This window comes from Dromaius novaehollandiae, chromosome 1 (assembly GCF_036370855.1).
Source record: "Dromaius novaehollandiae isolate bDroNov1 chromosome 1, bDroNov1.hap1, whole genome shotgun sequence".
In the NCBI taxonomy this organism is placed as follows: domain Eukaryota; kingdom Metazoa; phylum Chordata; class Aves; order Casuariiformes; family Dromaiidae; genus Dromaius; species Dromaius novaehollandiae.
The window spans coordinates 22,255,784-22,282,657 of NC_088098.1; the positions used below are offsets into that span (position 1 = coordinate 22,255,784).

The 26,874-nt window shown below is 37.9% G+C and overlaps 2 protein-coding genes across 6 annotated transcripts in view; one reads left to right on the forward strand and one right to left on the reverse strand.

Moving 5' to 3' along the window:
* TSPAN12 (tetraspanin 12) overlaps nucleotides 1-16,368 on the forward strand; it is a 51,237-nt gene extending 34,869 nt beyond the window's left edge. For all 3 annotated transcript variants that reach the window (XM_026113520.2, XM_026113522.2, XM_026113521.2), the window contains 3 exons: nucleotides 3,207-3,314; nucleotides 6,483-6,626; nucleotides 14,763-16,368. In XM_026113520.2, coding sequence (XP_025969305.1) covers nucleotides 3,207-3,314; nucleotides 6,483-6,626; nucleotides 14,763-15,068 — 558 coding nt within the window. In that variant the 3' untranslated portion in view covers nucleotides 15,069-16,368. The remainder of the gene's footprint in view (nucleotides 1-3,206; nucleotides 3,315-6,482; nucleotides 6,627-14,762) is intronic.
* A 4,548-nt stretch (nucleotides 16,369-20,916) lies between these two features.
* The window catches only part of KCND2 (potassium voltage-gated channel subfamily D member 2), a 289,882-nt gene continuing 283,924 nt past the window's right edge, over nucleotides 20,917-26,874 (reverse strand). For all 3 annotated transcript variants that reach the window (XM_064507111.1, XM_064507105.1, XM_064507110.1), the window contains exons 6-7: nucleotides 25,828-26,075; nucleotides 20,917-24,079 (exon numbers count right to left, since the gene is read on the reverse strand). In XM_064507111.1, the coding sequence (XP_064363181.1) occupies nucleotides 23,902-24,079; nucleotides 25,828-26,075 (426 nt within the window). In that variant the 3' untranslated portion in view covers nucleotides 20,917-23,901. The remainder of the gene's footprint in view (nucleotides 24,080-25,827; nucleotides 26,076-26,874) is intronic.

The following is a 26,874-nucleotide window of genomic DNA, read 5'->3' on the forward strand; positions in this document are numbered from 1 at the left end:
TATACAGGTTCCAGAAGAGTGTTCTAATATAACAATAATTAAGGCTATCCCTTTACTTTGAATGTCAGCTTACACTGATGCATTTTAAAATTGGCAATGCAGACAAGAGGCGTGCTTCATCCTATGGGCACCGCTCTCCAAGGGTTTTGTCAAAAATGACAGTTATAACTAACATCCATCATTCCACAGAATTCTTGTCAGTGGAAGCTGCCTGATATAACATAACCTTCAGTGCACTGATACATGCCTTCTCCAGCCTTTACTATTCAGTTTGAATACCTGAAGTTACAGTATGTTCTAGCGTGACCCCTGCCCCCCCCCAAGCTTTCAGTTACCTCCTGTGCTACTGAAACCCAGAGCTAGTCTGAGAAAAGCCAGCGTAGCCTTACCGTATGCTTAAACATTGGTGACACTGCTTTCCTCAAAAAAACAGAACAAAAAAAAAAGGGGGGGAGGGCAAAACACAGCTGTCCCTGCTCCCCTTTCCCACAGCCATAACACTAATGTTCATCAGGTAGTAAGTGCACTAGTCCGAGCTTTCCTGCTGCTAAGGTTTGCTACTTACTGGAGTGTTTTGAGACCCATAGGAAATGTGGCAGTTTGGAAGAGCAGAGATCACTTCCAAAGAGCATGCTTTCTCCTACTCTACCAGATAGAGTTAAGACCACTCCCTTTAATACCTCGGGGTGACTTGCTGTCATGTTGGTTTCAGTGTAGCATAAAATCACAGGAACCCCTTGCAGACTTCAGAGAATCTGTTAGCATTAGTGTATGTGGGTGTGTGATGTTGTCAAAAATGTCACTGTGGCATAACCACCTCTGCTAGTCCAACACGAGCTCTCTTTGGCATATGGACAAGTCTGCTGTAAGAGTCCCTGTATACAGTTTTCCTTCAAGCTCTTGATAGCTCTCAGTATGAAAAGTGTGCCTCGTGACTAATCTGTCCCACCCACAGGACTGAAAAGCCAGTGTGGGTTTTCAGCTTACTGGAGCATTGGTCAAACCTTGATACTTACTAGCAAAAGGGTGATGAATCTATATAAGCAGATCTGACCAGCAAACACAGCTTTACAGAACTTAAGTGCTAAAAATCCAACCAATATCTCTAATTTTTGTCTCCACTCTACGTAAAGGTGTTGGCCTATAGCCAAACAAATGCATTTCAAGATCATGTATTATTGTGCACTAATACGTGTGGGAGTTGACAGGAAGCTGTTTAGTAGATGAATTGAAGTACTCAGTTTGACACCTTGACATTTTAGTAGTAGACAAAGATACAGATACTAATATCCCTTCTTAGCTGCAGAATTCAAATTGCCTTTTCACAGTGGATTTTAGTTTGCTTTGCTATGCTTTTAATTTCCTTCTCTCACTTTTTTGCATTGATTTTTTTTTCTGCTTTCATTGTTTTCATAAAAAAGTTGGACGCCTTGTGTTACGTGCATAACCTTGGACTGTATTCAACTCAAATAAGATAATAAAAAAGAAGTCTAGCAAATACGAGCTGGAGTGCAGTGATATCAAATATTATCCAAAGAAAGCAAAGTGCTAGCTTTCAACACAGTGTAAAGAGAAATGCATTGAGTACAAAAGCAAATTATTTTATCATAGCGACGAATGTAAAAGTTCGAAGTAGGAATACTCTGTTGTTTTCATAAGTATTTTTTAGTTCTCTACTATTAACATATATTTTTCATGTGGACAATTGGAAGTTCAAAGCCATAAAGCACAGGAAATAGAAGTTCTGCTATGTGAGAGGTGTGTTAAATTTCTCAGTTCTTATTAATATGATGTATGAAGTTTTACCAGCGGATGAAAATTGTAGTAGAACTTACCCAGCAGGGATGAAATATTATTAAATGTTCTTATTTGGTTTGAGGGGTCATTCAGGCAGAGATTGTTCCTGTGTTTTTGTAGAGCATCTAGCACAACAAGGACCAGGCTCCTTGGGAATTACTGTGATTGTTTGTTTACTTAACTTACATTTATTGCATACACAGAAGGTTGTTACCATTAGTTCCAAATTGAATTGGATAGCTAAGCTCTGGCCGTTAGAGTAACTTGGCTCTCCCAACCTCCAAATGAAAGCTGATACTGCAATTGTGATTTCTTTCACCATGACTACTAAAAGCTAATGAGTAGAAGGCAAAATTCATCAGGAACAGTATGTGTGCCTAGAAGGGCAAATATAAAGTCTTAACTCCTTGTTTTAGTTTGACAGACTGAAAGTTGTGCTGCCGGACCAGAAGTCAGTTTCTTATCTTTACTCTTAACTTCATTGCATGCCCAGTGCCATAGCCCTTGCTTACGTTGTTTCTAACACATTGCTCATTGTGGGTTGTAGTCCTGACAAAAGTGAGGGCCAGCCCCTCATTCCAGAATAGGCATACTAGAAAAAATACTTCAATAATTCTTTTTTCAAAGAAGGCCATAAGTATGTGTGTGCAGGAGTTAGGCTCACTGAATCCAATGTCTTGTTACTGCTCTTGAGAAAGATACTGAAATAGGATACATTCAGGATACCTGCTTGCTAGACTTCAGTCAAAGCCACCAAGTCGGTGAAAAGGCTCTCCCACGGTAGAATTCATCTAGTTTTATATATTTAAAAGTTAGGTATTTAAATCTGAGTTTGCAACCTTAGATGAAGAAGTGGATTTGAGACTTCAAGGGAATGATTCATCTGCTCTATTTAAAATACCTGTCTTGAGGTGAGATGAATTGCCCCATATCAGGTGCCTGACTAGACTGACTAGAAAGGCAATTTGAGTGATTATCTTTGACTTAGGCAGCTACAAGTCAGATTTCTAAACTGGGACAGATGAATTCCATCCCTGCTCGCCTGGATGAGTCTTGGTTCAAGTTTTATGCCAGAACAAATCTGGTAATGATCTAATTAAGTTGTACCCAACAATCTCTGAATCTTTCCAGAGCACAGCAGCTGCTTTCCCAGTGTACATTTATCTGTAAGCAAGTCTGATGCAAATAAGTTTTTCCGGCTGTTTCAATAAATGTTCATGAAGTTTTAATATCTTTAAGAACAGAAGCACTTATCTTCCTGTTTTCCTTGAATATGAAGGTATTTTGGTCATCGCACTGTAAAGGTCTCTAAATAGGTAAAAATTCTGGGTTTGGAGCCACAAGCCAACCAGTCTGTTTATCAACTCAAGAGTTCTGTTGTATGAATCCCTTTTCTTTCTCTGTTTCAGGTTCCAGTGCAGTGGTCTGATATGATCACTCTAAAAGCCAGGATGACTAATTATGGCCTACCTAGATACCAGTGGCTTAGCCAGGCTTGGAATTTCTTTCAGAGGGAGGTAAGAATACAGTTAATTCATGAAGTAGTTCCTGTTCAGTAAGTGGTATTTATCTGTTAAGGAAAAGGAGGAGTGCAAGTTTAATGAAAGACTATGTAGTGATAATATAACTTGATATCCAACTCTTCAGCTTTTGTGAGCTCTAAAAACTCCATGTATCTTTACGACTCTGAAGGGTCTCCCCTTTCCTTAGAACTTACATTTTTTATTCCCAGGACATGCTGTAGCTTTATCTAATGCTGATATGTGCATGTGCATTGCTCCCTCTTTTCTTTTTCTTTAATCAATGTCTCCTAAAGACTTGCACCTCGGAAAATGTATACTGAACATACAGTTGTTGGAAGTGGTGTTCAGTCATGACAGCCTAAATAGCTGATTTAAGTACGGTTAAGTAGGCATATAATTCTTAGTATTACTGGAGTATCTAGCAGTGCAATTCAAGAATGTCTGCATCTAGTTACTTGGTGTAATTATGGTGCAGTGCATGAAGCCTAATTAAAAAACATATTCAAAGGGTATTAAAACTCTTTGTTTGCATATGCCACTAATAATCCAAAAATAAGTAAAATTCAATTAAATCAGTAACATTTTCTTCTCTTTTGCCAGTGATGGTGGGACACAAACACCTTTTAAGATTATTATATTAAGAATATCATGTGTATAGAATTAAAAATCTATTGGTAAAATAAAATGAACATTTCTGTATGCTCTCCTTCCTGTATGCTTTGTTAGTTTCCTTTAGCAGAGCTGTCATGTCTAAAATATGGTGATACCTGGAAGTGAATGAAAAAGAAAGCTCCAAGAAGATGCCAAAACGGTCTCTTTGGCTGTCGTTTCAGAAAGTGATCAGGGAATTTTATTTCCTTTGACCAGGGAAAACAACAAACCAAAAAGCTGGCTTATGTATTCACGGCTTTGCCCTGTAGCCTATTGAAATTCAGAACTGTTTTTAAAGAATGAAGTATTATGTTACAAAAAAATGAAACTGCCCGAGGTAAAACCCATTAACTCCAAATATAACTCACGTGCAGGAAAAGAACGCTTTAAATGCCTGTCATTGTGCTGCTCTTGTTGAAATGTTGAAATCTATCATTGTTGCACAGATTTCCTGTTTATTTAAACATTTCCTGGCGACACTTGGTTAGTCTGTATTTATATTAAAACCTGAAAGAAAGAGTGAGCACTACATGAGCTGAAACTTATTATTCTCCCCTGGCTGTTGAAGTGCCATGTGAAACCCAGTAATTCTTCACATTTGGAAGGCAGAGTGTCTGTGTCTGTTCTGTACCTGAGGTAATATAATCAAGTGGTCTTGATTTCCTTGACTAGAGCTGGTATTATATCTTGGTTTAAATATATAGGTTGATTAAATAAAAGGCTGCCTTTTATGCTCCTGGTTATTGTAGTGTCATAGTAATGCCTGGATAAATAAGACTGGGGGACTGTTCCTGAGAGAGATCTGGCTTTAAAGTGAATGTTAATAACAAAACTTCCACTTCTTTGCCAAAGAAGCTACTGCCTATCTCTTCTAGGAGGAGGAGGGCAGGGGGTTAAATAATAATAGTTAATAAGTTAAATTTCTTATGTTCCATATATGACCAGAGGAATGATTTTAGGAAAGTATGAAGTTAATTGGGCAGGCTATTTTACCACTCCTTGTTATTTGGTGGGGTGCCATTTTTGTTTTGTCTACTTATAACTCAGATACTGGATCTGTGAGCCTGGTATGTTGTTTTCACATCCAAGCGAGTTGGAAATGTCTCTCACTCACAACCCCCCATGCAACCACACTCAGCCTCCCTCCTGCTGGTCTAATATCAGAATTGTGAATATGCAAAGGAAGATAGGAAGCATTAATTGAAATCATGAAGGAAAAACTGGGGAAAAACAACAATTAAAAAAAAAAAAGATAGGAAAAAAGAGGATGTTCAAGGAGGTTGCCTTTACAGTTACAAGGAGGAGCCAGAGCTTGAGCTTCCTATAGAAACTCCCCTGTTGGAACTCGAGGAGAATTTTGACTCTGTAAAGAACAGATAAATACAGAGAGACATTTGACCTGTCGCGAAAATCAAAAAAAGGAAGAAGTGAGATTTGTAAGAGAACTGGCAACTTAAGACATGATGTGTGCAGACATGGTGTCTGAGCACTGATGTGTTGGGCTGTGACTGAGAAGTGGAGTAATATATACTGTGGCTGTGAAGTGGGCAGGTGAGGCAAATGTGAAGCGCACAGGTCAAAGGAAGCAGGGAAAGAATGACGAACCCTGAGGCTGATACTAGTGGACATTTGGACAGAAGCACTATTTTGTTCCTGCAGCAAGGCCTTTTTTTCAGTCATATCACCTCCCCATCCAGTGCAGTAAAAAATTTTGGCATAGCTGCTTCAGCTCTCTCTGATGTGAATGCAGCTAGGAATATGATAGGGTAGTCATTTGGCTTTAAATCCCTTGGTGTGCTTTTCAGGAAAGAAGACAGGTTATTACTCTTGGTGGATTTTATAGCCAATTATGGCTCATCTGCTTTGCAGCCAGTGTTCCTATTTTTATGATTGATTCTGTTGCAGCATTTATTTTACTGTGATACTCTCTCCTTCCACTTTCATTTTCCTTTTCAGTATTTATGATTTCTGTACCTTTTTCTCCCTTTTTTTCCTCCTTTTTTTCTGTATTCTGATAAATCTCTGCTGTATTCTTGTTCTCGTTTATTTTTCATTATCATATTTGTTCGTAGTCTGTTGTAGACTTGCAGGAATACTCCTTACTAATAAGGCCTTAATCTTCCCTTGCCAGTTTCTGTAGCCAAATATGTAGTTTCTCATTACTGTCTTTTCACATTAGATTATCATGTGTTAGTCCCTTGTAATAACGATAGCAGAATGACAGGATAGGACAATTTCTGTGGAGTGTCATTTAAGGGAGCAGTAGAGATCCAAAGGACAGGGCAAAGACATTGACCTCTGATGTATGCATTGGTCACTGTGTTCCTTATTACTTTTCTTCAGCCGCATATTATGTCCAGGCACAGCACAAGAATGTGTGGAAGCTCTAGTGGGTGTTTTTGGTTCTACTTGAATATTTTGAAAGGTTTTAATGGAAATTTATTGAGTTTTTGACCTTCTTTTGTGAAGAAGTGGTGTTGTTGCTGATCTTGGCTAATCCTTCCTTTGCAGTTTAAATGTTGTGGGGTGGTATACTTCACAGACTGGCTGGAAATGACAGAGATGGACTGGCCTCCTGACTCCTGTTGTGTCAGGGAGTTTCCAGGATGCTCGAAGCAGGCGCATCATGAGGATCTCAGTGACCTTTATCAGGAGGTAAGAAGAAAAATGTGGATATTCCAGAAGGCTTTGCATAGTCTTCCTGATCCAGTTATTTTCCAAACTCATCACTTGCAGTGCAGCAAAAAGGTTTGTAGAGTAAGTATACTTATTGAAAGGGGTGTTAATACTGACTTTTTTGGCATTTTCCATCTTACTAATGAAGACCTCCAGAGACAGCTCTTCCAAAGCATTGCATTCCTACTTGTGCACCCTGTTCCCAGTTAGATATCAGAAAATCCTCTGGAGGTGGATGTTGAAAATCAGGGGAACGTGTATTGACAGCTATTCTGACTCTCAGATCTCTTGACACAGTTTTTCTGAAGGGCTGCAGTAAATCGAAGATGAGGGAGAATATTTAATGTTTTCAACAGAGTAGTAAAAATTGAGCTGTTTCCAGTTCTCATGTAACTAAACTAAAGCCATAAGTCTGGTATCATCTCAAGGGTTAAGAATTTGATGACGTCTTCATTACTTGCCAAATGGTGTGGTCTTGCCAGTATTAAAGTGGCCCTGACGCCCTTAATATTCAGGTCAGAATAGGTGCATGATTTGTCCCTCGCTGCCCCCCCCCCCCCCCCCCCCCCCCAAAAAAAAAAGGAGAGGGAAAAAAAGAAATCCTTACCTGGAAGTGAGATAAGTTATTAGTAATGCAGTTATTATCCGAGATATGTCTAAACAATGAGGTAATTATTTTATATTGAGTAGGTTGGAGTTAAACTTTGAGCTAATCAAAAAAGTGTCTTAGTTTTTGTACAATGTCCAATCTCACACTTGTCAAGCTAAGAGCAATTCTGCTACCCTATGATAATGAGGACTATAGAGGTACCTACATAGGAGAAAGCTTCTGAAAAGTCTTTTGGCAGATAAGAGCTCTCTTGTTAACAAGGCTTATGTGAGGAGACAAGTAGTTCAGTTACTCCATTGTGAGCATGCATAGAAGCTTTGTGTGAAAATGCTCTTTCTCTCTAACTGTGCTAGCATGATTGTGATTTAGAAAGATTAAAAAAGCCTTAAAACCCAGGGAGGACCTATTTGAACCCTAAGCGGCTGAGGAGATAACTGTAGCAAATCACTGTTGTTCGAAGGGTGAAAACTAAAAACAAGAAAATGCATTCTCTACTAAAACCTTTAACTGTTGTCATGAAAACTTTGTCTGAAGTCTTCTTTGTCTGCAGACTATTTTATAACTCATTATTTTTTTTTATGCTGACAGACATCTGAAGACCTTTAATTGTGCGTTCAGTATCAGAATGACCAACAGTCCAAATAACCAGAATAAGTGCCCAAAAAAGAGGGTAGGATCATACTGTAGAACTTTCCAGGATGCTGTCTTGGCCTTTGTCCTTTTGCAGTTCAGGGAATTCCTGAACAAGAGCTAATGTTTTGGGTTTTTTCTTGAAAAAACTCGTTGAATTTGTCTGGTTACTTTTGGAATCCATGTTCCTTTTCAGTATCTGGTAGATCATGCATCATGGAATTCCACAGCTTAACTACATAGTGTGTGAAGACCCTGTATGGTTGATGTATGCAACATGGTGGAATTGGGAAAATAGCATTCCTCCATGTAAAAAAAAAAAAAAAAAAAAAATCCAACAACAACAACAAAAACCCAAAAAACAGTTTAGTGTAATTCAAATTATGTTTTTGTTCATAAGTATGCTAGATGAATGGAATAGGTTACAATAGGAATAACAGGAATATCAACTATTATTCAAGGAATAACAATTAATATTTAGAGTATTTGAAATTTCCTCAGATTCTTGGGATCTTTTTTAGGATTTTCTTTCTTAGCAAACTAGTTTTCTTGAATTTGAGAAATAAGTCATTAATTTTAAGATTTTATTATGGGAACAAATTTTTAACTGTTTAAAGAATTTTAAGAGTTAGAGTAGTTTTAACTTATATTTAAGTTATAGTTTACTGGTTGGAATCTAAAGTAGTTTGCAAAACTGTTGCAGGTCCTAAGATTTCTTTTGTTATCTCTTATGTTTACTGATACTGGTGAGCTGAAAATTCCTAGAGCTGTGTTCTGTATTTCTGAAAGTTCTGCTATGTTCTAGATCAGAAAATGTACGGGACATTCAGAAGTAGTTTTTTCAACCCTGGCGTATGTTAGAGTGGCTTTTAAGAGCTACTCTTCTGCTGTGTTTATCTCTGAGAAAAGACTGAAACTGTAAGTAAGTAAATAAACAAACCAAACAAACTCTCTACAACATTTTATGAGTCCTTTGGTATTAGAAGTTCTGATAAGGCTCACGTGCAAAAGTTTTAATAGTGAATTAAGTCCATGGTTTGTCACAGTGTTTGTCACAAGTACTGAACTTGCATACAGATGGTAACAGCTGAATCTGTCAAGCTGAAAATATGTTCTTAAAATATGAGGAAAAAACACAGGTAAATTAATTTCCTTAAATAATCAGAAGCGATAAGAACTTTGGATAGATTCTGGAAACTGCAGTTTTACAGAATGCTATGTAAGAGGGATTTACCATGTAACCTTGAATCTCATCACACACATGCACCCATCCCCCACAAATGTAATTGCTACCAAAAAGGCAGTTTTTTTCAGCTGGTGAAGAAGAGAATGTGTAGCCTGAGGCTCAAGTGGTTTTCCCATCATGAGTGATAGACCTGAATAGAGCTCCTGTTGTGGGACTGAATTTCTAGCAGGAGGAAAAAGTCAATCGCCCTTAGAAATTTAGAGTAAGATAGGAAAAAACAGACTGTTCCTGAATCTAGGAAAGTAAGACAAAAACAACTGCTAGATGAGCCTTAGTGGAATGAATGGAAGCCATGACATTTATGCATTGTAGTAGAATGGCCCTAAGACCAAGACATGTGTCAGTCGCACTTGTTTTTTCTATTGGACTGGCAGCTTCAGAGCTCCTGGGGAGACAGTTCCAACCACATGTCTTGTTTGTCATTTTGCAGAGGGCCCAGCTGAAGAATCCACTGTTCTTCCTATTAAAAATTCCTGAAGATGTCCATGTCCTTTTCTTTTTGTCCTTGGTTTAAAATCTATGCTGAAAAAACACCTGGATATATAATGTGCGCTCTTGTAGAGAGAAGAGAAAAAAAATCTATTCATTTTACTACAGAAATAGCTTCACATGCTATGCTATCTCATTTTTCCTAACGTGCTTCTCTGAGCCTCCTAAGTGTATGCCTGTAGACTGCTTGCAAGTATATTTTGTTTTAGTGGCTGGCCCTGTAGTTCAATATGCAGAAGTGGTGTCATTGACGTGGAGTGATCCACTGGATTTGTATGGCACTGCAGAGTTTCTGAGTAGAAATGATTTAGTCTGTTCTGGACTTGCAGGCATCCGTCCTAGGCTTGGTATTCTACCAGCAGGACCAGAGAAAACAGAGCTGCCAAAAAGCAAGTGTCTCAAAAGGCCAGTCTGTGCTAGGGAATCATAAAGACAGTTGCACAGGTTGTTTTCTTTCAGTCAGCTAATTGGAGAGTCTCTCTTACCTGATGGCAAGGCATGCAGCACTGGTTACACTTCAGAGGAGTGTGCATCTCTGAGTGATGCAGCCAGATCACTCGCTTCTGGGGCCTGCCAGTCATTGACATGTACTTGAAGAAAGTGCTGTGACTTACCCTGCAGTAGTATTTGGTTTTTATAATGCCATGCCAGTGATCCCATGAACCACCCTCCAACTCATCTGCCCTAAGCATCCCTCTTGCTTACGTGAGGAGACAAGAGTACGTAAGCCATTGACACTCAGTACAAACCCGATTTTGAGCTCAGGAAGTGCATACTTAGGAGAGTGAACAATATTCACTGGAGTGACTTGACAAAACTGCAGGTAAGCATCTCTTCTTTCTGCCTACCCTTTATTCCATAACCATATCCCAGGAAAGCAGTTCTCTACCCACTTCATGCATGCAGGTCCATTGGGTTCTACTTGGAAAAATTCATAGCCGAAGACGATGATGTTTTTGTAAAGCAAAGACTGTACCGAGACTCACTTGATAGAAAAGAAAAGCTGCCCGTCTTTTTTTCTCAAAGATACCCCAAAGGCAAATCTGTGGTTATTCCTCCACTATGCCCCAGAGCATTTTAGATGGATTCAGCTCCTAGTAAAAAATTATGTTTGGTTCTTTAGTGCAGAATTAGTTCCAATCAGGACCTGTTTCACCAGCCACAAAAATACCACGTTGTTTTTTTGTGAGATATGAACAATATTCAGTTGGCAAAGCATTTTTTTTCCCATGGTGCTTGCTTGCAAGTTTGCTTTACAGGCTTGTACAGTATGCTTGCTATTACATTTTTGAATACCATGCTGAATGAACTTGCAAGGCTAGTCTGTCTGACTTTAGCTGTGAAAAATAGAATGAGAAAAGTTTCTTTAGAAAATGATTCAAAACAAGCATACATAGTCTGTCACTCTCTGGTTTGAGTGGAAGCCTGAAGAGATTAGCCTTGCTAGGCTAAAATTGGCTTATGCAAATTCCTCACAAGTCCTTTCTAGTACTTCAGTTTTCTTAAGTACTGGAAAGAACTTTTCTGAAGTTTGATTTGTTGACTGGGACTGACAGAGTTGTTGAGTTTTTGCAAGTTTGCTGTAATTTTCTATTGGGATCTCTGTTTCAATGATCTAAGTCATAATCCTCTACAGATACTATTTTTGTTGAACGAGGAGTGGCTTACTTATAGGTCTGCCTCAGAGTATCATTTGGCAGGAATCTTGTTGCTCTAGCTGAAATTTGAAAGCTTTTTTTAAAATAAATTAGTCTTCATGGACTGCTTTTATTCTCACAAGCTTCACCTTTCTGCAGTTCATGGAATAGATTAACTTTTGAAAGATAGTGCTCATGAGGCAGGTACATAAGATGACAGTGTGGCATAGGAGGTCCATTTTGGTCTGAGGACAAAGGGAGTTCTGCCAGTCTCAGAATAAGGAACTGTAGACTAAATAAAATAGGTGTTGGCATCTTCAGAAAAATCAACATTGAATGTTAAGTATCTTTTTCTTTTGTTTTCTAATATAATTCTGACTATACATAAGAAGCAGATCTGCTGCCTGTGTTAATGGTTTTATGTATTCTTTTCTACTCTGAAAAGTGGCTTATTTAAGATCTGATCCTAGGAAAGTATATTTATGCACTCTTTAATTGCAGGCTACCAACTACAAATGTGTTGCATAAGCAGAGATAAAATGCATGAATGTGAGAATAACAGGCATAGTTGGATATTTCTCATTTTTGAAGCTGATTTTGAATGTGTATTAGAGCAGAACTGTAAGAACACCATTAAGTGGAGGGAGGCAATCTATACAGATCAGGCATGATTTGTCTTAGTTATGTGTCTGTACTACAGGAGATGTAGGCATTAATGTTATAGCTCTCTGTTAATGGATGTTTCCTCTAGGCAACAAATGAACTGAATTTGAATACTGCTGCGGTTGAGCATTTTTAAATTGTGACCAGCATGTACCTTAATCCCTTAAAGTTATCAGAAGTATTAAAATGCAGGCAGTTTCCCTATAATTAAAAGGAAATTTGGAAAGCAGTATAATTGCAACAACATCTTTTAGTTCAAGAAAAAAGAGATGCCAGCATGACAATTTTTATTGCTTATCAAGTTCAGTTAAATGGCTTTTGCTACAGTGTTTTGGTTTTCTTTTCAGATTTCAAAAGAGTCAAAATTTGGGTCTTATTTTGTGGGTAAACTCTAAAGAATGACACACTGATATGACGAATAGTGCAAAGACATTGAGGTCCTTTAACTTATTCTAGTACGATCATTATATAGTACATTAATTTTATTTAGATCCTGAATGAGAATCTGTTGACTTCAGTGAAAATGTTGTGTGCAAGGCAAGAATCAGGCCTTTCATCAAATACATTCAGGGCATTCACTTGAAACAATGTTGACTATTGGGAATTTTAATGTGATTGAAATGTGTGCTTTATCATGTCCTGTCTTCAGACTCTATCACTTTGATTAGCTACTTACTTGTTGTAAAAAGGCTATAAGAAATATGTAGTAAGGATGTCAACACAGAAATGACATTTGGAAAATAATGCCCTTCTTGATGGGTTCTTGATGTCTTATGCTGAGCCTGATGCCTATTTGTATTCCTTAACGTTTTCCTGTCCAGATTATTATTCTGAATTTTCCATTGGTGGCTGTGTGTACCTTTAATTTCCCTACTGTGAAGTCCTGTAAAGTTTAGAATAGGGAATAAGCATGTGTCAAAGGAGCTGAGGGTCCACTTTTCAAAGCTTTGTTCTTTTTAAGACTGAAAATTAGCACACATGAGCAGCAGGCAGTATAGTTTGTGTTGGCACTGTTGTCCCATAGTTCCCAGAGCCAGTGTGTCTTTGTGGAGCCTTGCTGCCTTACGAGGGCTTAGGAGCTTTCCTGGAGTGCCTTGTGCAGTAACTAGTTGGCCGCATGGGCAAACTGTGGAGCACGTGCTGATAGTTTGGAAAGTGCTGAGCAGTCAAAGAGCAACTACTCTTTCTAAATTTCCAATTTTAGAAATCAAGCATACGCTATATTCAGCAGACTTTTTGCTGTGAGAGTAATTGCTTTGGATTTGCACCTGCACTATGGTAGGGAGAGATGATGTACATGGAACATCTTCGTAATATAGTGTATGGACTGTAAGCCCTTTGGAACAGAGCCTGGCTCACTGCTTAGGTTTGTGCAAGGCTTGATGCAGGCAGCTAGTTACAGCTACTCTCACAATGGTTAATGAAACAAAATAAGGCAATAATATAGTGATGTGACTTTCAAGCTCAGATATCTGAGCATTCTCCATTGGCATAACTGCAGGGGAGAAAAAAAAGAATTGAGGACAGAGTTGGGTGAAACGCTGGTAGGCAGTGGGGGGGGGGGGGCAGCATTTTTCAATGGGAGATTTTCAAACTGCAATGCCTAGAGTATTGGTACTTGTGTCACATGAGAGCTATAACCTGACTCGGCGTGGAGAATTTCCACTGCCAGCGTTGTTCCCTGCTGCCACTGCAGTAGCCAGTGATGCTGCGCAGGAAGGAAAAAAGCATGGGATTCATTAAGCTAAATTAATTTATTTTTTGAACAGGGCTGTTTAATTTTCCACAATATTGGCTTCATTGTTGCCTCCCAGTCACAATGACTTGGATACAACTTTTTTCTGAGCAAATGGCCAAAAAACTTTTCAAAGACATTGAGAAATTACTGTGCAATGGCAATAAGTTTCTTGGCCCTGCACAAGATAAATGCAAAACTATTGCAAAAAAAAAATCACATAGGAGTTTCTACATTCAGAGCAGAAATGAATTTAGTTAATTTTTAGTGTGTAGTCTTGGGATAGTGGGGATGCCGCAGTGTATCAAGCATGGATATGTTTTTTTACTGAGGAGATGCTCCCAGTTCAAGAATAAAAAGCAGGAATAATGCTATTTGCATGTGATATTCTTCTTACGTTTTTCTAAAGAAAAACTGTTTCTATCCTGTGCATTCTGGAAATTTGTCAGAAGTCCTTCATTAAAGATTATTCCACTCAATGTTCCACACTCAGACTGCATCTAGAATGTAACGATTTTTCTACTCCGTAGGGACTGCTGAACTAATAAACTAGCATGTAATGAGTCTAGATAAAATGCTAAAAAAGAAAAGGTGTGAAGGGACGTTATGAGATTATGCAGGTCTATAGATCTTTCTAAGAATATTGTTTTAACTTGAGATTGTGGTATTATTTTAATTTGTAGATTTTTTTCTACAAATAATCAACAGACCTAAAGGTCTGCAACTTAATGAAATAAATAAGATGATTAAGAGGATTTAATGACTTTTAAACCTTGGCCAAAAAAAGTTGAGTTTAAGAATCAATTGGTAAGAACGCATATAAACTCTGAATGATTTTGAATAGAAGAGTATACCATAGATCTCTTGGAGCTTGTTATATACAGGAAATTGGCAGCGTGTGAAAGAATTTTAAGATGACATTCATTTTAAGATGACAGTGATAAAGTAGTAGGCAAAATACCTTCTAGAATATTGTTTGAAGGGGACAAGAGAGAAATCTTGGGGAGCCAGAAAGCTGGTACTAGATAGGATGAGCTAAATTTTGGGAACTCTGTAAGCAAAATAATGTTGACTAATTTTTTTTTTAATCTATTTTGTTTCAAAGGGATGCGGTAAAAAAATGTACAGCTTTTTGAGGGGGACGAAGCAATTGCAAGTGCTGCGATTTCTGGGAATCTCTATTGGAGTAACGCAGATTCTGGCTATGATCCTCACGATTACTTTGCTGTGGGCTCTGTACTATGACCGAAAGGATCCTGGGGCAGACCAAATCATGTCCCTGAAGAGTGACACTGCACAGCACCTGTCATGTCATTCAGTGGAGCTACTGAAACCAAGCATAACACGGATCTTTGAACATACATCCATGGCAAACAGCTTTAATACACAGTTTGAAATGGAAGAACTCTAGGTGATACAGTGGATCGAAGAAGTCGCAAAGAGTTTTAATCTTTTTTTTCTCCTTTTTGGTGGTGTTTTTATTCTATTCCATGAAGTAGTTTTCTGTCTTTCTGTGCTTCAGAAAATGGCTGAGGAATAATGGAGAAAACACCTGCACAGAAAGAAAGATGAGCGAATGTCTGTTTTGCAGCCTCTTAGGACAGCCATGAAACAGGGATTTTTTTGCATTTTAGAAGGCATTCGTTCACTGGGCACAGTAGTGGTTAACTTATTGTCACAAGATGTGTGATGTATAAAGTACTGATTCATTTGCAGGGAGATGGACAGAGCTAATGACATACTCCTAAGGAAGCACCACCGAAGAGGAAGAAAAATACTTGTCTTCCAAAGAAATGACTGTGCTTTGAACAAACAGAATATGACTTCCGCTGAAATAGACTTTTACATTTTTACTAAGCCATTTGGAAAATGTCGTAAAATAATCAGGGATCTTCATGTATATAAATGTGTGTTTTGTGTGTGCATGGATAGCAGAACTACAATTCAAGTAAATACTTGGATTTAAAAATTTGCAAGATTTGTTTAAAAAAAGCAAGATTCTTTTTCTAACAAAATCTTTATCTTAGCTATTGCTGTTAAAGATGTTCTAAAACTTCTATTTTTATCTAACATAACTGTTTAATTTTTAAGTTTAAATTTATTAAACAGAGATTAAAAACAAAACTGACTCTGGACAATAGACTGATTTTCTGAGTAATTCTAGAAAATTCTTCTTTGAAACAGTTTTGTTCTGTGGACTATTTGTTAGTATTTAAAAAAAAAAAAAAAAATTCTTTCCAAACTGGGGATCAGTATGGGGAGTAGCACATTTTTGTCGATATATCCATTTTTCTATCCATGTTTCCCCTCAAAATAGAAAAAAGACTGCAAGAAAAATGCTTATTGTTCTGGATGCTATTGCAATGGTTGTAAAAGTACAGAAGAAGAAATTATAGTTTGGCTTGCTCTTCATTAAGAGCTCTTTAGTGGCTTAAAATGACACATGGAAACAGTGTTAAAATGTATTTATTGAGGTGGGAAAAGTGCATTTTACTGTATTTTTATGAACAATGTTTATTCTGTAGGATTATTTTTACAGTTGGCCGTGCTCCTGAAAAATGTATTTGCTCCACTGAGCACATTAGTTTGTGGCAAATGGGTTTTTACATAATACTGCATTTTAAAATTTCTTTCAACTTGTTTTGGATTTTGTAAAAGGAAAAAGCAGCAAGGTGTGATTTGGTAGACAATAAAACTACTGTTGTCTTAAATTCCATAATGGCTTTTTTATTGTAAAGACCCAGAATGTGAATGCTTTGTGTGGGAGCAGAGGGGTCCTTTTCCTAGTGTGAGTTAATTTGACATGTTTTTACCTATTCCACTTGTTCTATCGTAGAGAAATGAACTGCAAATTTCAGTTTCTTTTCTATTATTTCTAAGAAAGTTGCCAAAGGATCATGAAATTAGGGTGACAACTCTTCAGTTGTGTGGGCTTATGTTTGTTTCTTTTAGCAGTCTCTGTGTGGGTGTAATTATTTCACAGGTACCACTGTAAGCAAGATTACCCTTCTGTTTTTGTACCTCTCCTACCAAAAAAAAAAAAAGAAAAGAAAAAAAAAACCCAAAACCAAAAAACCCCCTACCTTCTCAATTTTTTCTCTGGAATTTCCTTATCAGAAATATTCTCATGCACTGCTCAGAAGTCTGTTTTGCCCAGACTTACTTTACATGTACAGCAGACTTCCATCCTTCCCACTGCTTAGCCTGGGCAGCATTTCTGCAGCTGTGGGCAATGGTCCTATGCGGAAAAGAGGAAAGTCTGGATGTAGACCAGCTTTAGACTTTGGAGTGCTACTGCGACCTGTGCTACTGTGATGCTACACAGTGCATTGAGCCATTGGTTCTTGCTTTTTCTGTTGTGGAAGGTTTTCAGTCTAGCCCTTAGCAGTGTCTTAGGGTGTAAGTAATCTTATCTTCAACCCAGACATTCCTATTGTGTGCAGATACTATTCTAATCCAGATTTCTAAGTTACAACTGAACCTAGAGAATCTCACCCACCCTAAATAAAGTGAAAATGTTACTGGAAGAGGTCCTGCTCTTCGCTTAGGAAATCCTGAAAAGTAATCGAAGTTCAACCAAAGGAGCATGTATGGAACCTACCTTAGCAATGCCTCAGCTATCCTTATCTTGAGGTTAGGTTATATCCTCCCATGGGAAGAGTCTCCATGCTCAGAGTCAGGTTACCTCTGTATCTTTCCATATTAGGGTTAGAGCTCATGAAGGAGCATATATGGCAAGCAGACTTGGTGAAGGAGATTCACTGGAGAAGTTTGCAGCTAGAATTAGAGGTACTGACAGGAAAGATCACTTGGTTTTAGCTTCCTAGATGGTTAGCAAACACTGCCATTAGGTGTAGGTAGGTTATCCTAAGGGCAGGAATTCAACTGTCTGAGAAGGCTGAGTAGTGTACACTTGCTAAGACAGACTTAGAGGTAAAGGCTCCCCCCCCCCCCCTCTTTCTAGTGAAAGGTAGGTATGGTAGAGTCCCTTTTAGGGTCTCCTTGTCTGGATTAGGGTTCCTAAAGTGGATTTGTGAGAGCTCAGTATTGCTGCTCTGTCTAAATTTTAGTGTGTGTATGTGTGTGTGTGTGGTAGTGAATATATATATATATATATATATGTATATATATGTATATGTTTAGTGTTGGGCATTGACTTGTAGTGATCCTCTTCCTAGGGCTTGAAGAGGGGTATTTATACTCCCCAGGAAAATGTTAGTCTAACAGAAGAGGTTGGAGGTGCGCAGAGGTGAAATCTATGACTGACATTTTTCAGTATGGGGTGTGTGTAGGGTGGAGATTAGTATGCCATCCTAGGTTAAACAGGGGTGGGGAGCACGTGCAGGTATTTGTATGGCCCATGGGGGTTGTCAAATTGTTTAAAATAAAATTCCTTGGTTAGAATACAAGCAACATTTTGTAGCGCACCCTGGAAGAACATGCTCAAGGACAGGTAAGAGTCTTGCATGTCTCTGGGATCTATTCATTTTTTCAATGAAGAAGCTCATTGCCTCTTAGTCTGTTCAAATGATGAAGGGGATTCATCAGATCACTGCTAAATCAGGAGATTCTAGGTCCAGGAGCTGACAAATCCCTCCCACATTGTGCAAAGGAAGAGTAGGGGTTTGAGGTAGTGCTTCTCAAAATATGATTTAGTCAGGATTCCGTCATCCTAGGATCATTTTGGCACATGTAGTATAGGACAGGCCTCACAGACCAGTGTTTGTGGACCCCCTGGATAGTGAACCTCTGCACTCAGGGTAACCTTACCTGACCTTGAGCCAGTCTGTATTCAGAATGGTGTTGGCTTAATTTGAGTAAAGAACCACACATCAGGAATGCTGAGAATAATTCCTTTCCTGATAAAGTTTACTGGTAAGTATTCTGGGAAGGAAGTGAGGGAAGGTTGAGGGTTTTCTGTCTCCTGTTTTGAGTATCTAACACCATATATCCATCTAGGTTTCAGCCATAAATTGGAACTCCTTCAAACTTTTTATTTTACTGAGCTCAGACTGTGATGTGTTCCTGTTTTTCTAGGGCTTGTTCAAAGAGTCTTCAGTTGATTGACTAGACTGCAGTAAGTATATTCTTTTCCTGTAGGGCTTTAGGATATAAGTAGGAGAGTGCCTGCTTGGCAAGGAAAGCATTTAGAGATCCTTACAGCAGTGAAAGCTGCTTCATCCTTTTATTTCCTTTTTCTGTAAGTCTCACAGGAGTACCCAGAGGAGAATGATGGTGTCTTCTGTGCAGCATAAACTTTGCTGTAATGAACTGCATCTTTCTTGTTGTGACGAGCAGCTATGGAGCTGCTTTTTAATGCTTTTCACAGACCTTCACTTAATGTAGAGGACAGCATCTGTGTTAGATAATGGGTCAACCCCTGCCCTACATCACACGTTCCCATTCATCCCAGTAAATCAGCATTGAATCAATGGAACTGTTTCCATAACAGTGGATTATTAAGTTTGGCATCATGCAGTAATGATTCAAGAGTATAAGGATACTTTTAGCAGATAATCTTTACTATTTTTGGTCCTTGGACAAGGTATCACTTCATCTGCCAGCAAGTCATATAACAAAAGTTTCTGGAGGAAGCATCATTATGTTTTCTGCTCTCTATAACAGTTCATTGTGTAAAAGCACCCCATAAATCTAAGGGCATATATAAAGAATAAGTAATAAAAAGAGAGGCACTTGGTCAGAGTGACTATACAGTTATATTACAATATAGGCAGAGATTTTCAAATAGTTTTTGAAGTTTTTACCAGTAGAACATGATGTTTAATTCATGTGAATTGTTATATTGAAATGAGATTGTGTCTAAAAATTTAAAACTTACCTATGATTAACTGCATTTCTTTAAAAATATTGGAATGTCTTAAACGGCTCAGAATTTTGCATGCAGCTATTTCCTTTTTGTTCAGGGCTCCCCTACTTTCAGCATTTTCCTGTGCATAGGTACTGTAAAAATGAGTACTTTAAATAAATAATGAAGGCAGGCAATTAAGGAACTAAGCTGGGTAGGTGCTTAGGTATATCTTACAGTCTTCATCACTTCTAAATATGTTGATCATGTTCATTCCTGACAGCTCATTTACAGTGCCTATCTGCACATTTACAAATCCAGTATCATTTCCATTGAGTGATTATATTTGATTGCTATTCCAGAACACCTAAAAATCTTCCAATGTTTCCATGATCAATGGGAAAATAAAATCATGTTGGTCCAAGATGCAGGAGAGAGAGCATATGACCTCTTAAGCACCCTCCCTGCCCAAATCTCTATGATCCTGTGATTTTTAGCAATTTATTCTTCTCCAGACCAATTTGTGCTTTGACAGTCACCCTCTTCCATAGAACAGCTGCAATTTGCGTTGTATTCTCCACTGTGAAAACATTCTCTCAAGAGTGAGTGTGTTTCTCCAGTGATTACATCCAAAGCCTCAAAATTTAAGTGTATGCTTTTGGTTTATATCCTGTAGCTAGAAGACAATCATTCTCTTTAAAAATGCTCTAGGATGGTTCACAGACAGATGTTACTTATATTAGAAGGCTTTTCCCTCACAAATCAATCTAAAAGTAAGCTCCTGACAAAGGTAGCTGTCATGCATGCCAGTAATACAGTATAGATGATTGATAAATCAGCATGATCTGCATCATTAGTTCCTTCTGTAAGTGATGCACAGTGTGTTATCTGCTATTATGCTACAAAAGGAATGTGATCTCATCTATGCAGTAATATTATTGAGGGAATTTTATATCAGATTCGAGGTGGTACTGTGGCCTAGGAGATTTAGTAGAACAGTTGGTGTCTAGATGTGTTCAGAACATGGTGGCTACCTTTTAAAAAAAATGCAGATAAAGAGGTAGAGTTCACTTTGCTGGAAATAATTTAGTGCCCCCAATTTTCTCTGCTGATGCAGGCTGGGATAGGAAATGGCAAAAGTCTCCTTGCGGTAGCTCTATTAGTAAGGGCAGCCTGTGAAGGGAAATGTGCTAGCCACTCACACAGAGAAAGGGCTGTTCTGCTTTACGGTGCTGCAGCAAGCTGGTCCCGTTGGCTCTGTTTTGGTTTAGATGTGCTCACAGATTGCCTGGAGTTAGCATCAGGGACGTTTGCTGCCCTCAGATTTAATGTTCCTTGAATCTTATTAGGGAAAAAAAAATCCATGAATAAGTTATTGCAAAACCACATTGACCCATTCAAGCATGCAGATGTTTTATTTAAATATTCCTCAAATGTCTATTTATTCAGCATAACACATGTATTATGCTGCCTTCTGAAATACGATATATGACTGTCAAACAAAATTGTCAAAAACAACAGCCTTTGTTTCTTTGTATGATACACAGAAATAATTACATTTCATGTACAGTACAGATGCATTTTACACAGTCATCAACAGTCATTCACTACCAAAACAGCATTTAAATCACCTAAAACACCAAAAGAATGTGTATTTCCCAAATTCAGAATAAATTAATGATTTTGCATGTGACATGGAAATAGGATACAGGACTGGCATTCTTCAAAATCATACTAAATTATTCTTTAGGCTGTATTTTAATAATGAAAGTACAAGTTGGTTCAGGGGTATAACTGTTCTGCAAGTGTATTGCTGTAATGCAGGTTTTTTAGTCCATATGAAAAAGAATAAAGAGGCCAGATTTCTTAAGAGATGCATGACCTGATGGAGTCAGGAGGTTTCTGGGCTGTATGCAGTCAGTCCCAAACAGATTTTAGTAACTACCTTTTTGCATTATTTTTCTGATGTAACTACTCAAGTACCATGTGACATGAAGAAGTTGTTACAGACTGTTAATATCAAGGCAGTTTTTGTATCAACAGTTTCTTTAACAGAGGGTGGGGATCAAGCTGCATCTTTTTTCTGAGTAATTATGAGTAGATGTAGGATGCAAGTAAAAGCTCTAGGTCCTCTCTGCCTCTCTTTTACACTGCAGTAAAACTTATGTAACCCACCAGCTTCAGCAGATTTTGTGCAATTTTATAACTGGGTAAAACAGAGGAGAGAAACGTAATTGACTTCAGCAGAGTTACTCAAAATGAGCATCTTCTATGTCAGAGGACAATCTATGCTTCTACTATCTATCAATTTTGGAATAAATTTAGAAGTTCAATTTGCAATGAGTAAATTATTCTGATTTTCAAAAAAACAGGAATTTAATTGCAAATTAACCAAGTTTCTGAATAAGCAAACAATAAAAGAGTAATGTGTTACATTATATACTGTTTTTAATTGCAGTTTAATTTTCATATGTGACAATATTAGTATTTTGGTGAATATACTGTGGCATATGCCGTCATCTATTCTTCAGTATCTGACAGGTAGGGAGAAATATCAGTATTTGTGTGCAGTAAAAGGTACATAATCAGCAAGTTTCAGTTTTAAGTGGGTGTTTTCTTTTACTGTAGATTTTAAGGTCAGTAGAATGATAAATGCTGTACTGAACCATACACTACTCAGATTATTAAATATGTTAATCATTTATCATAATGGCCTCTAATGCACTGAGCCTTTTGATTTGTATGCATATTTTCATTTGCAGACATGCAATTATTTCTGATCCAGTGGTTTTGATGTATATATGTATGTATTGATATGCATATATTTCAGGTATATCTGATGTATATGATGTATGGTATTCCATGTACATAGGAAGCATTACAATATATCTCTTTCACTGTACCATCATAAAGAAAGATGACATTATTTATTAGAAAGGTTTCTGTTAACTTCAATGTCTTAAAAGTAAAACCAAAAAACCTTAATACGTAGAGCCTTTATACTGGCTTTTAGGTTCATTCTCACAGGCAAATTCCAACTTAACTCAGTTACGCTTTTATAGCTTTGGGACCCAAACCTTTATTCTATCAGTGTTGTTAGGTAAGAAAGTATCTTAACACAATATAAATTCTCAAATTTTAGGATGTGAATTTACAGCTACTTACAAAAAGAACTTAGCAATCATTTTCACTGAGTGTTTTTCAGTGTCTTCCAACATAGCCAATACGCTGGATATTGCAAAATGTTAGCAAAGGAAGCTTGGAGATAAGTGCTGGTTAATTACAAAAAAAACCCCTTTGTTTTAATTTTAACTCAAATGGGATTGATACTGTAACAGTACACAAGGATGAGAGGTTTGTTCTGAAAGTACAAAAGTAGGGAAGATGTTTACAGAGCAAAGGACTGTGCCGGTTCGTCAGTAGCCTTGAAATCCCAAATAGTGCAGTAATGTTAGAATGGACGGTGTACTGTCATAGAAATAGAGGACAGCAGACAAAAAGAACAATGACTGAATAGCACATATGTGGTGCATGGTTTGGCTACAAGATTATTTAAATGTTTGCCATTAGAAGTTTATAGTGCAGATGAAGTTGTGTAAAATATCTATTAAAAAAAAATCCTGATTCCTGATACAACAGGTGTACAATGACTTATTGCAGTTGTAACAGTACCTAGGAAGCAAGATAAAACAATAATAAATATTGAACTAACTGAACACCTTCAGTTCACTAATGAGTGTTTGAATAAGAAATACTGCATTTTTCGAAGGGAAGTTATTTGTACAACTACCATGGAACATTAACAATCAGCATGTTGTAAGTGCACAGAAATGCCCCTTTCTACAGTAATATTTTATCATGCCTAATCTGAAAAACAACATAAATAAACTGAGATCACAGCTCCAAATAATTTCAGCATGCATTATGGTTGTATTTCTTTCGGTCAGTACAAACTTATTTCATATGAGCATTTTTTCTTTCATTTTTTCATAGTTTCTCAACAAGTTTGTGGTTTATTAACAGGGAAAAAAAAGACATGTTATCAAAATGTTTCTTGTTTTGCATTCAGCAGGAACACAGGTTTGGTTTTTTTTTGTATTGTGTTTTTTTTTTTTTTTTTCTAAAAAGAGCTCTCATGATAAGAAGAAGCATCAATGGGGACATTTCATTGTGCTCATATAGTAAGTCAGAATGGTCACAGAAGCTTCCACTGCGTTATCAGTTCCAACAGTGTGTAGAAACTCCATTCGGGTTAACGCGCTACAACACCGAAACCCAAAGTGTTTGTTTCTCCTGAACCTCTCGATCGGTTGCTGCTGGCGCACGCGTCAAGGGGGCGTTGTCGTTGTCAGCTCCTTCACTCTTCAGAACTCTTTTCTCACTGCTAGAGCTCAGCTTGCAAGTGGTCTTTATTCTGATTTATAAATAATTCCTTATTTTATAAAGCAGATACTCTGACAATGTTTCCTCCTGAATACTCAGGAGACTCTGGCCTATCGTCTCCTTCAGGTGTGGTGACTGGAGGTGTCGGGATGCTAATTATTGCTGTAGTGACGTAAGGCTGCTCACAGTTTAGTTTAACACACTCTTCCACTTTGGCATTTAAGCTGGATCGGCTGGAGGAAGAAACAAAAATCCATGAAGAAAGAAAGTCCGTACTACCAAAAGCGTGCCAGATTCCACTACCTGGGCTGGTCATCTTCATGCTGTTATGTTAGAGGGCTTAGAGGCTCGGTGCCAAGTAGCACAGTCATTGCTCGACCCTGAAGGCTTGCAGTGGTAGCCAGCCCCTCCCCACTCTCTAACCTTTGTGCTACATGCCCCTGCAGCAGATGCTTCTGCAACTGTGCCAGTGGGGCAGTCCCCCTCTCTCCCTTCCTTCCAGTATTTCTAACAGGGTCTGAGCTCAACATCTAAATGTTTCTGAGTGGGGAAGATATTTGAGCTGTTCACAGGACAAATGAAGCTTATGATAGTCAAGGGACATGCTATGTAGAAAAGTAGAAAGTAAAGGAGAGTCCCAGTTTCTGACTGACTTCTATACCATGATTTTTTTTTTAAGAACTCTTTGTATGTTGTGTATCCTCAACAGTAAGACACTGTTTTATGCACTGATTGAGGTTGAGTTAACGTGCCCATGGACTTGCTGTACCTTAGTTCTATGAGGGCATAGAGCAGTGCCTCAGCATTATGAGAAACTGCTGAAACTCAAGCTCTTTTGAAGTGAGACTGGATCCTACATTTTGTGCTTGACCTTTATCTGGTTTTCAGCTTTTTAGCTTGTTTTTAGCATAAAGCTTGTGCTTTGTGTTTTCATGTATTCTATGACTGGAAGTTTGATGTGGGGAAGTCCTCTAGCAGAGGAACGATGGATCCAGGCAGAATATTTCCTGAAAATCTAAGACACAGATTGCAGCTTTGTGCTGGCCAAGAGGTCCCATTGCACAACAGCTGAAAAACTTCAGAAGCGACAAGCTGCTGAATCACTCATGGAAGTGAAATCCAAACTTAATAACTATTCACAGTAAGCTACTCAAAATGTCACTTAACAAGACTGAATCTCTATAGCAACTAGTGCTGAAAATGCTTCTTTTTTAATGAAGACATATTTGAGTTCAATATAAAACACTTTTGAGTCTCCTGAGATCTTTGCTATATTTTCAGAGGTGGCGTTCAGATATACCTGAAAGCCAAATGGCTTGCTTGTGAGAGTACAAAGATGTTCAGTACATTATAGCCTCTTGAATTGCACTTTCTTCACTTTTTTAATAACTCCTCAAAGCAGGAAATACATTTTTCTCGTCTATTTCATATTTTTATATAGAAGAGTCTTTCTTATGACTAGAGCACTTAGGACTCTGGGAATCTATTTTTATTTCCCTTTTCTGTGAAAATATGAGGAAATCTCCTTCTGCCTATGTTTCTGAACCAAATTAATAGAAATGGCAGTGACAGAACTTTCTTCCATTTTGCTCATCTTGTACATCTGAATTCCATATCTTTCTACTTCTGGCTTTCTCTTACAATGTGTTCATCATGGCCTGTAATGGTTGGGCCTCTGTTTAGTTTGGAATCCCCGGAATCTGTTCCCTGCAAATAATGCACAATAGTTTGTGGGGAGGACAGGAGAGGACAAGGAAGAGTGATAGAGAGAGAGGATTCTATTAGCTCAGATTAAACTTGGAGCAAATTAAGTGACATTTACAAGTGGAGGATGTTTCAGTACCACTATACCTTTTTGGATGACTATTTTACTTTGACCTGTAGCTTCACAGCCTACCCGTAGAGGCCACAAAACATCTACATCTCTTCTCAAACAAACAAGGGTGAGTCAGCTCTTGGAGTACTGATGCACGTAAAGTACCTGTTAGACAGAGGTGTTCTCTCCACGCATCGGATCTGGATGGTGCTGAGCTCTTGCACGCTGCCTTGACGGCTACCCGTGATGGTGGTGTTTGGGATGCGGTAAGTCTTTTTATGTCTTCGTGAGCAGCAAGTGCTGGTAACACCTTGTTGAGATGAGAGCGAGGGGCTGCGGCTTGGGGGTCTATTGACTGTAGAAACCTCCATGCAGCTCTCTTCATAGACTTGTTCATCCACAAACTCATGATTCTAGTCCAGAGGAATCCAATGCAGGGACAAAGCACACACATAAAGGTAATTAAAGTGAACATATTAATAATGATTGTTTAAAGGCTTAACTGATACAGTTGAATAGACTGGGAAAGTTAGACAGCTTAGTCTTGATTATAGTGTTTAGCCCGTGTTAGCCTGGGCTGAATACCAATAAAAATGTAAACACAGGAACAAAACTCTCAGACTGCCAGCTCTAAATATGAAAAAATTAATCCAAATTCTTTTGTAAAATATCACATGATTATAATGTAGGTTGGATTATGAATATCTGTATAATTTACAAAGAGCCAGAAAAGAGAGCATTATGATTATTAACAAAATGTACGAAGGCTTATGTAAATGCCCTTAATGTCATTTGGAAATAAATAGCATGTACTATATTAAACTATAATAAAATAAAACTCATTTATATTTTTCAGATGAGTTTATAAAGCTTTATTTTGAATTGCATGTCAGAAATCAGTATTTGAAATAGTATCTGTGAAGGTATGCATCTATTTAAAAGAAAAAGATTTAATTAAACACATCAGGAGAAGCTGAAACAGTTATTTAAAAATCTCCAATAAGTTCCTGATGTTTTATAATTATATATCAAAACCAGTTTAGAAAACAGAGCCTTTAATAAAATGAAAAGGTCTTCATTCATGCAATCTTTGCTTAAACTCAGCACAGACAGTGATCTTACAGGGTTATCATATAGCTGAATCAAAATTACAGCCAATAGCTGGATTATTTTAACTCGGTATATGATGAGGGAGCTCTTCACACAAAGCCA